General features: G+C 45.7%; 1 protein-coding gene across 6 annotated transcripts in view; it reads right to left on the bottom strand.

The window, feature by feature from the left end:
- MEF2A (myocyte enhancer factor 2A) overlaps positions 1-10,659 on the bottom strand; it is an 81,106-nt gene that overhangs the window by 16,118 nt on the left and 54,329 nt on the right. For all 6 annotated transcript variants that reach the window (XM_014591998.2, XM_014591999.2, XM_006159488.2 and 3 more), the window contains one exon: positions 7,468-7,655. In XM_014591998.2, the coding sequence (XP_014447484.1) occupies positions 7,468-7,655 (188 nt within the window). The remainder of the gene's footprint in view (positions 1-7,467; positions 7,656-10,659) is intronic.

Raw genomic sequence — 10,659 nt, 5'->3', positions numbered from 1 at the left:
GCACTGGCCAGAAAGACAGAGAGACAGAGAGACAGAAAGCGAGAAATCACCCCCCAGGGGGGAATGGCCATGCCACAATCCCTTCTCCTCCATTCTCTCGGGATCTTGGGCACGCACGCACACGCGCCCGGCATGAGTTTAAGCCACTGGGTCCAGGACTTGAACCGTGGTCAACTACATGGGAGTTCAGTAACATAGCCATTATCCCAACTGCTGGTCCCTCAGGCGATATTTCTAAAAGGTTCCTGGCCATGGTAGCAGCCTCTGTGTGGAACCTGGGGGATGCTGGGCCTGTCCGTGGTGAATCGGAACCTGCCCCCCACTGCCCGACCTGGTCACACACGTCACTCCTCTGCTAGACTCCAGACTCCTTGCTTGATAGAAATTCCTACACATTTTCCTTCTTACATTTGCTAGTGGTGTTATAAACCAGGAACTCAAAAATCTGTTAATACGTGCCAGAGGTTTTTTTTGTTTGTTTGTTTGTTTTTCCCTTAAGGTTTTTGTCATAGGGCTTGTGTGCTCACTGAAGAGAGAGAAACAGAGACAGAGGGAAAGTAAGAAATCACCCCCTGAAAGGGATGGCCACACCACATTCCCTTCTCCATTCTCTTCTCGGGATTTTGGGCACACACACACACACACACACACACACACACACACACACGCCAAGCGTGATTTTTCAAGCTGCCAGGTCCGGGACTCGAACTGTGCTCGGCCATGTGGGAGTCTGGTGCCGAGTCTACCTACTGGCCCCAGTACAAGCAAGAATTTTTAGTAATCGTTTTATATATGCTTGTCAATTTCAAGTACAGAGAGTCAGGTTTCTCTGCAAATGGTGTCAGACAGGAAGGGGGCTGGTTTACTCTAGAGAGAGGTGTGGGGCCGACACCTGCTACTGCAAACGTGGGAAACCAGTCTTCGACTGCTCTGTGGTGGACGCTGTCACAGATGTACACCTATAAGGTACACATCAAAATACTGTCACACCCTGCAAGGGCACTGTGCAAACGACATAGCCTTTACTTTCACCTATAGTAATGTGAGGGGGAAATTTTGGTAAGTTTCGTTTTCCAGGGAGATGCTTCGCAATCTCTTAACACAAGATCAGACGTGATATTATTAATCACTATATGCCTCGATGTAGTTTGTCTTTACACTCTGCACCGTGACAGCGCCAGCACATGGTATGGGGGTAAAGGCACTGGATTCCACATGGCTGCCTGTGGTTCGAGTCCCACACCCGGCAGACTCAAAATCACACTGGGTGTGTGTGCGTCCATGCCCAAAATTCCAGGAGGAGAATGGAGGAAAAGGGATTGAGGCTTGGCAACTGTGCCTTGGGGATGTCTCTCCAGTGAAGGCACACACCTTATGGCCAAAAAAAAAACTTAAAAAAAAAAACAAAAAACAAAAAACTCTGTAGTGTGCTAGTAATTCTTTTTTTTTTTTTTGGAGAGGTTTTTGCCATAGGGCGCGTGTGCTCGCCAGAAAGAAAGAGACAGACAGAGAGATAGAAAGCAAGAAATCACCCCCCAGGGGGGATGGCCACACCACAATCCCTTCTCCTCCATTCTCCTCTCGGGATCTTGGGCACACACGCACACGCACCCGGCATGAGTTTAAGCCACTGGGTCCGGATGCGAACCGTAGTGAACTACGTGGGAGTCCAGCGACATAGCCATTATGTCAACTGCTGGTCCCAGTGTGCTAGTAATTCTTACAAATGGATTTCTGTGCCATAAATACAAATATTGTCATGTTCTGTTTCTGAAAGTGGGTGGCAGGTATGGTACATCCAGCTCCTGAAAGTTGAGCCGATAATCATCCTGAAGGCCAGTTTTTCCCTTGGCTCCTTTTTGAAGCCTGTTGCTTGGTTATGTATGTATATAAGCTTTCAAAACAGAATTCTGAAACGATTTTAAAGTTAGCATTTGCAAACAGAGCTTCCAAACAAAGCTTGTTACACACTGACCTCAGAGGGAGCGGGGTGTAGCTGTCAAAGCTAATAACAATTAAATTCCGAATAAAAGCTCTGGACTTGACTTGAATGTTGTCTTCCCACCAATGGCCTTTTTCTGACCCAGGATCAGATCCAGAATCCCATGTGTCTCTGGTCTGTGCGGATTCCTCACACTGCACAGTCATCCGTGTGGAATCCACTTGCCTTAGCCACCATGCGAGACGCATCTATCTTTCAAATTTCCCTTGAGATCTCCTTTTTGGCCCCCGAGTTCTTTAAAAGTGTGCTGCTGAATTTAGAAGCGTGTGGAGATTTCCCTCTTGCCTTTCTGTAATCGATGTCTACTTCGATTCCACTCAGGTCGGATACTACGATGTGTTGACTTCAATGCTTTGACATGGGCTGAGGGGTGCGTGTGGATATCTGGTCTACCTTGGTGAACGTCCCGTGTGCACTTGAGAAGACTGTGTGTTGTTCTACAGACGCCGAGGTCAGCCTGGCGGAGTGTGACCAGGCCATCGGGGACCTGACTCATTTTTTTGCCTCGTTGTCAAATCAGTTACTGAGAGGGGTGTGGAAGTGAGCAGCTATAATTCTGGGTTTTTCTATTTCAGTTTGTTTTCCCCTATTCTGTTTTCCTTTACGTAGTTTGAAGGTCTGCTGTTCTGTGCACATTCATTCAAGATAGTTGTTTCTTGGAAAGTGAACTATGCAAAGTCCCTCTTCATTCATAATATTCCTCTCTGTTCTCTCACATTAATTTTCGTATGTCTACTCTACCTCTTCTTTTGGTTAGTGTTTGTGTGGCATATCTTTTTTATTTTTAAAGAATTAATGTGCATATCAAGCATGTTAAGTGGTTTTTTTAAAAATTATTTTAACTTTATTTACTTATTTAAAGATTTTTGACCAGAGAGAAACAGACTGAGTGAGTGAGACAGAGTGAGAATGCAGACCACCAGGTCCGGGACTCGAACCGCAGTCAGCCATGTGGGAGTCCAGTACCCTTAATTAATCACCATGCCACCTGCCAAACTCTGTATATCTCTTTTAATTTTTGAGATATTTTTGTCTTAGGGCATGTGCCCTCGCCAGAGAGACAGACACAGTGAGAAGTAAAGTGATAAATCCTCCCTCCCCTGGTGAGGAGGGATGGCCATGCTGAAATCCCTTTTCCTCTAATCTCCTCCCAGGATCTTGGGCATGCACGCACTTACACCTAGTGTGATTTTCAAACCACCGGGTCTGGGACTCAAACCGCTGTTGGCCATGTGGGAGTCCAGCAATGCAACCACTACATCGTCTGCTGGTCCCTGAGTGGTATAGCTTTCTCCTTCCTTTTATCCATGCCTTCATATTTAAAGTGGATTTTCTGTAGATGGCATCTATGTTTGGTTTTGCCCTTTTTTGGGAGAGATTTTTACTATAGGGCACATGTGCTTGCTGGAGAGACAGAGAGACAGAAAGTGAGAAATCACCCCCCAGTGGGGCTGGCCACACTGTAATCCTTTTTCTTGGGATTTCTGGGCAAGCACACACACACCCAGCATGAGTTTTAAGATGCTGCATCCGGGACTCAAAGCCCGGTCGACTACATGGGAGTTTGGCGACATAGCCATTGTACCTTCTGCTGGTCTCTATCTTGCCTTTAAAAAAAATAAATTGATAAGCTGTCTTTTAACTGATGTGTTCTGATCACATTCAATGTTACTACTTGTGTGGTTGGATTAAAATTTACCATCTTCCTTTTTCTTTTAAATCTGTTTCATCTGTTCTCTCTTTTTTCCCATTTCTTAAACTATTAAAACATTTTTTGTCATTCTGTTTTATCTCCTCTCTTGATTTATTATTTATACTTGTCTTAACATTTTTTCCTATAGTTGTACTAGGGTTTATAATACATTGGGTTGTTGGAAAAGCCATGACGTATTTTTTCTGTGTTTTTCTATGCAAAAATGTGTCAGCTTTTCTGACCAGACACATCTTTACTCAAGAGTATGCCTTCAAAAAAATATATCATTTCCTACAGATATACTGTGTAAAGTAAGGAGACAATAGTATATTTTCGATTTCTCTTTCTCATCCTTTATTGTCACTTATTTTTACTTAATTCTTTTTTTTTTCTTGAGAGTTTTTTGCTATAGGGTGCGTGCGCTCGCCGAAAGACAGAGACAGAGAGACAGAAAGCGAGAAATCACCCCCCAGGGGGGATGGCCATGTCGCAATCCCTTCTCCTCCATTCTCCTCTCAGGATCTTGGGCATGCACGCACACGTGCCCGGCATGAGTTTAAGCCACCGGGTCTGGGACTCGAGCCGCAGTCAACTACATGGGAGTCCAGCGACATAGCCATTACGCTAACTGCTGGTCCCTATTTTTACCTAATTCTATACATAGAAAATATACTGCCACGATTCGGCTTTATCTAGCCAACTATATAAAGAGCAATTAAAAGGGAGAAACACCCACCAGCTAGGTGACCAAGTTAATCTTGGTAGTCATTAGTCATGCTGCCAGTGTTTACCCTTGACAGGATGTGATGAACACAGCATGGCCTTCTTCTCTCAAAAACAGTAACTCTAGGGACCAGTAGATAGCATACTGGTTATGTTGCTGGACCCCACTGAGTTGACCACGGTTTGAGTCCTGGACCTGACAGCTTAAATCTCCTATCAGGTGCATGTTTGTGTACGCCCAAGTTTCTGGGAGGAGAAGGGACTGCAATGTGGCCATCCCCCTCCTGGGGGTAGGAGGTGGGGTTTATCACTTTCTGTCTCTCTCTGTTTCTCTGGCGAGTGAACACACCCTACAGCAAAAACGTGTCTTTAAAAAAAAAAAAAAAGTAACTCTAATCTATTCGTAAGAAAAATATCAGATAAATCTCAGCTGAGAAATATTCTATGGAATGCCTCACTAGTATTCCTCAAAACAAGGTCACTAAAGAAGAAGTCTTAGAAACTCCCATAGCCAAGAGGAGTCTAAGAAGACACAATGACTAACTGCAACATAGTCTCCTGGATTGGATCCTGGAACAGAAAAGAGGTGAAACAGTAAGGAAATCTGCAGCCAGCAGGTGGTGTGGTGGTTAAGGCACTAAATGGTTTCTTATCAAACCACAGTTCAAATCCCAGACCTGGCAGATTAAAAATCCTGATGGGCACATGTGCCCAAAATCACGAGAGGAGAATGGAGAGAAGGGATTGTGGCATGGCCATCCCCTAGGGGGATGATTTCTCACTCTCCCTTTTGTTTTGCACTAAGACAAAACAAAGCAAAAACTAAGCAAATCTGAACAAAGTAGGAACTTTACATAACAATAATGTGTCAGTACTGGTTTATTAATTGCAATAAATGTACCTTACTAATATAGCATGTTAAAAACAGGAGACAGTGAATATAGAATACATGGAAAATTTCTGTACTACTTTTACGATCTTCTAAAGACCTTAAACTGTCCTGAAATGAAGGCTTATAGCATGTAAAGAAAATAAATTTTATCTCTGTTTCCAATGTTCATGACTCTATAAAGAACTCAAATTTTTGGTAGCATCCATATTCCTTCTGCTGAAGGATTTCCTTTAACATTTCTTCTATGATAGGTCTGCTGGTAATACGTTGTTTTTGTTTATCTGAAAAAGTCTTTATCTTTCACTTACGAGATATTTTTGCTGGGTATGAAATTCTGTGTTAAAATTTTAATTTTAAAAATGTCAGCATGCTAAATGTGTTACTCCACTGTGTCCTGACCTGTGTAGTTTCTGAAGAGAGGTATGGTACTAATTCTTATCTTTGTTCTACTGTATGCTATGTCTCTTTTCTCTGGTTGTCTCCATTTCTCCACCCTACCGGTGCCCAGCAGATCCCTCAAGCTGCAGGGGCTGGGATCTGAACGATACATCAGCTATGTGGGATCTGGCTGGGCCATTTATTATTTTAAAAATATTATTCTTGCTCTGTTCTCTCTCTCTTCTTTTGTTTTAGAATTCTGATTACTAGTACGTTATATTGTTTGACAAAGTTCCACAACTCTTGGATGTTTCTGTTTTCTTTGACTCTTTCTCTTTGTATTTCAGTTTGGGTAACTCCTAGTGACTAAAAGACTAGAGGTCTTTCTTCCTGCTAAGGTTTGAGTGAATTTAATTTGAAACTGGACAGGGTTTAAGCACCACTGTTGTTATGGCTACCCTCAGGGTACCCATCACAGGCTTTAAATCCCTCTGGGAGGTAGGAATGGGCTTGCTAAGTTCCCTCCAATGACTGCTACATGCTCAGATTTTTCTTTCCTTTTTTTTTTTTTTTTTTTTTTGGTAGTTTTTGCTACAGGGTGTATGAGTTCATCAGAAAGACAAAGAAGGAGAGAGAAAACAGGAGGAGAAAAGTGAGAGTCACTCCCCCAGGGGAAGATGAACATACCACAATCCTTTTTCCTCTAGTCTCCTCCCGGGATTCTGGACAAACTCACACACATACCCGGCATGATTTTTAAGGTACTGGTTCAGGACTTGAATCGCACAACTGGCTGGGTGGAATCCAGTGCCTTAGCCTCCATGCCACCTGCTGGCCCACTGTATGCTCAGCTCTAAGCTGTCCCTTCTATGCTGTGCCTCCTCAGTCATCCTGGCATTGCTCTGTACTCAGCATGAACTGCTCGTCCACTGTGGGCTGAGTTACTATCCATTTTCCATTACCCGTGCCCTAAGCATGGCAACATCTGCTCTTCATCTCCTCACAGATCACGGCTTTTGTTTCATGGGGGAGAAGGGTCTGGGCAGAATTTTCTGCCTCTGCTGCTGCCTATTCTTCCCCTCTCCTTGTTGTGTCCTAAAAGGGAGACTTTTTCAGGATACTACTAAATTTTCCCTGTGAGCCTCCAGTGGGATTCATGGAGAAAAAGGCTATTAAGAGAACACGGACTTAGGGCCAGCAGGTGGCATGGTGGTTAAGGTGCTGGACACTCCCACATGACCAACTACGGTTCAAATCCTGGACCTGTGGTTTGCTTTCTCACTGCCTCCTGCCGTTCTCTGGTCAAATTAAACACATGAATGAATAAACAAAATTAAATACATAAATAATTCTTAAAACAGAGAGAGAGAGAGAGAGAACATGGACTCACCCTACAGAGTGGCTCTCACTAGTTTATACAGTCCAGCCAGTGCACACTGGCTCTGCCAACTCCCCAGGCACCCCTAGCTTAACTCTTAATCACTCGTGTCATTCCCAGTACTCGAATGCCATCTTCCCCCATAGGACACCTCTTTCCAGCACCCAGGCCAGTTGGCTGTCCTGAAATCTCAGCGCTACAACAGGTTCAAGAAAAACTCTTGAATTTTTGTGCATCTGAAACACACCTGTCTCTTCAAATGCTAATTCTGAGCAGAAACACTCACTGGGAAATGTGTAGATTCTACGGAGGAACAGACTGTATAAAATTCCAAAGGAGGGTACAGACTACATATAAACATCAGCGTTTTTAAACACGAAGTTGAAGGGGGGCCTACGTACCAGCGGAGGCATCATGCCCTTGCTTGAAGGGGGTATGACAACTCGAAGATCTGGTTTCCGACTGTTCATTCCGAGACTGCCACCGCCTGGTGGAGGGGGCGACTTTGTAGGCATGACTTTGCCTAAGCTGTTTGCACCAGTAGTTCCAATCAAATTCGGAGAAGCTCTGGAGTTTACAAACCCGTTCCCTAGAAAACAAGAGATAGCATTCCTTAGTAAGTTTTTCCCAGTCCCAGTCACAAATGCATTTTATAACAAAACAAGTATGATGTGATCAACTCTGTTGGATCCTAACCCCTCCATTTCCAAGTTTGGCATCTGCATATGAAGCGGGTAGGAAGACAGAGGCGGAGTGTGGCTTGTGTCTATCTGGCTTGTCATTTGGGATTTCAGGGCTCCGTTCATCAGTGTTTCTCTCCCCTGCTTACTCTTACCCAGTTCCTCCTGCTTCCTTAAAACTTTCACCACATAAGAACCAGCAGTTAGCGTAATGGCTATGTCGCTGGACTCCCACGTAGTCAACTGCAGTTCGAGTCCTGGACCCGGTGGCTTAAACTCACGCCAGGCGCGTGTGCGTGCGTGCCCAAGATCCCGAGAGGAGAATGGAGGAGAAGGGATTGCGGCGTGGCCATCCCCCCTGAGGGGTGATTTCTCGCTTTCTGTCTCTCTGTCTCTCTCTGTCTGTCTGGCGAGCACACGTGCCCTATAGCAAAAACCTCTCCAAAAATAGAAAAAAAAAAAAAAAAGAAGTATGAGTACAGGGGTCTGTAGGTGGCATGGTGGTCAAGGCAGTAAACTCCCACATGGCTGGTCATGGTTCGAGTCCTGGACCTGTGCCTTGAGAATCAGGCCGGGGCTAGGGTGGGGTGGTCCAACAGGTGGTGTGGTGGTTAAGGTGCTGGACTCCCACACGGCTGACCATAGTTTGAGTCCTGGACCTGGAGGTTTGAAAATAACACCAGACACGTGTGCCCCGAATACCAAGAGAACGGAGGAGGAAGAGGGATTACGCAGTGGCCATACCCCGTGGGGGGGGGGTGATTTCTCACTTTTCCTCTCACTGTCTCTCTCTGGTGAGTGCACATACCCTATGACAACTCCCTCCTCCCCCTATAAAAAGGAGCATGGGTATTAGCTTCCCACGTGGAGTCGATGATGCTTTTCAGACAGATGTGGCACCACAGTAGGCAATGAAAATTCAATTGCAGGACGGAGAGGGGTGTAAAAGCACAGTACTGCTCAGTGCAAAGCCAGGAGCCTGTAGGGGATAATGACTACAGGATGACGTAAGCGTCTGGTAACTCACCAGGCTGAAGCCAAGGAAATCTCACGTGCACACAACTTGTTCTTGTATAGAATCCAGGGAGCTTACCTGCCTTACCTCCAGCTCCATTTTTTGGAGAATACAAAGGAAGGAGAATTCACACTTTTTTTTTTTTTAAGAGGTTTTTTCGCTATAGGGCTCGTGCACTCGCCAGACAGACAGAGAGAGACAGACAGAGACAGAAAGTGAGAAATCACCCCCCAGGGGAGATGGTCACGCCGCAATCCCTTCTCCTCCATTCTCCTCTCGAGATCTTGGGCACGCACACACACGCGCCCGGCGTGAGTTTAAGCCACCGGGTCCAGGACTCAAACTGTGGTCGACTACATGGAAGTCCAGCGACATAGCCATTACGCCAACTGCTGGTTCCCGAGAATTCAAACTTTTGAGCTAAGTTCTTTTCGTGTGTCACTCACCTTGCCACAATTTTACAAATGTAAAACATATTCTAAAGGAATAAAGTCAATTGAATGTGACTGTTGTTGAAATGTATTGTCAGAGTTTGGGGTCATTTACGATTCAAGAGCAAAGGTGGAAAACGACACACCAATACCTCCCCAGAAGCTTCATAGATGGATCTCAGTTACGGTCTCACAGCAGTAAGGCAGGTCATTCAATCGAATCAGCCTGGCTCCTGTTTCCAAACGTAAGTCAGATCGGCTGACGTATTGCACTGGAGTGGCTGGCAAGCACGCTCTGTCCTGAACACCTCTGTCCTGGGGCTACACTGCAGACGCCGATGTCATGGATGTTCGCTATGAACCCATCCCAGAAGTTCAATGGACACGCGAAACGTCGAAGGGTTCTGAGAACGCATTCGAATCCAGGATTCGGGAATCGATTTTATCACCCTTGCTCAACTTCAAAATCTTGCAGGCATTCAATGGATTATTCAATATATAAACAAAGCAAGCTCATAAAAACGATACGACAGTTAGCATTTGTGTAAAGAACTGCTTGAGGGTTCCCTAACTAAAAAGTACCAGGGGTTTTCAAGTCAGTGACGACGGTGTACTTGGTTCAGTGAAAACTGTCACGTGACAGGAAAGACGGATCCTGCCCATTAGAAACTGACCACTGGAGCCAGACAGAGCCAGCCCGTGGCCTGGTGGCTGGGGGAGCCGGATCCCACAGGGCCCAAACAGCGTAGTTCACTGAGCTCCCCACCCAGAGGCCTGGGAAACATACCAGGCACATATGCATGCATGCCCGAAAACCCTGAAAGGAAGGGGAACAGAGAGGCAAGGATGGCAACGTGATTATTCCCCCTGGAGGGACTTTGTACCCCTGATGTGTCTCTCTGGCTACCACGTGCGCCCTCGGGCAAATTATAAAAAAAAAGGAAAAGAGAAAAAGACAACCCTCTTCCCAGGTGACTGCCCCCATGCCCAGTATACCCTGGGAGGGCCTGGGATGGAAACTGGGGACCTGCCCCAGGAAGGTCCTTCGGCTGTGCTACTGTTCACCGTCTGGCGTCTGTCCGCTCTGTACTTCCGATGTCTTTCACCTCATCCAGCTCTTTTGAACTACCACTACCCTTATTAAAATAGGGGAAACCCTTATTTTACAAGACTTCCAGCAGGTGGCGTGGTGGTTAAGGTGCTGGACACTCCCACAGGCCACGGTTCGAGTCCCAGACCTGGTGGCTTGCTTTCTCACTTTCCCCCCTCTCTCTATGTGTCGCTCTCTGGGTCGAATTAAAGAAATAAATGAAGGAATAAAAAAAACTAATTAAATAATTTTTTACAAACCCCTCCATTGAACTCTAAACAATTCCGGAGCTACCGAAGCCCTTTTTTTTGGGGGGGGGGGGGCGGGGGGGGGGGGGGGTTTTTTTTTTAGGGCCCGTATGTTTGCCAGAAAGCCAG

This window comes from Tupaia chinensis, unplaced genomic scaffold (assembly GCF_000334495.1).
Source record: "Tupaia chinensis unplaced genomic scaffold, TupChi_1.0 Scaffold000632_1, whole genome shotgun sequence".
NCBI lineage: Eukaryota > Metazoa > Chordata > Mammalia > Scandentia > Tupaiidae > Tupaia > Tupaia belangeri.
The sequence above is the reverse complement of the archived record's forward strand: the minus strand, read 5'-3'. Positions and strand labels throughout refer to the sequence as shown.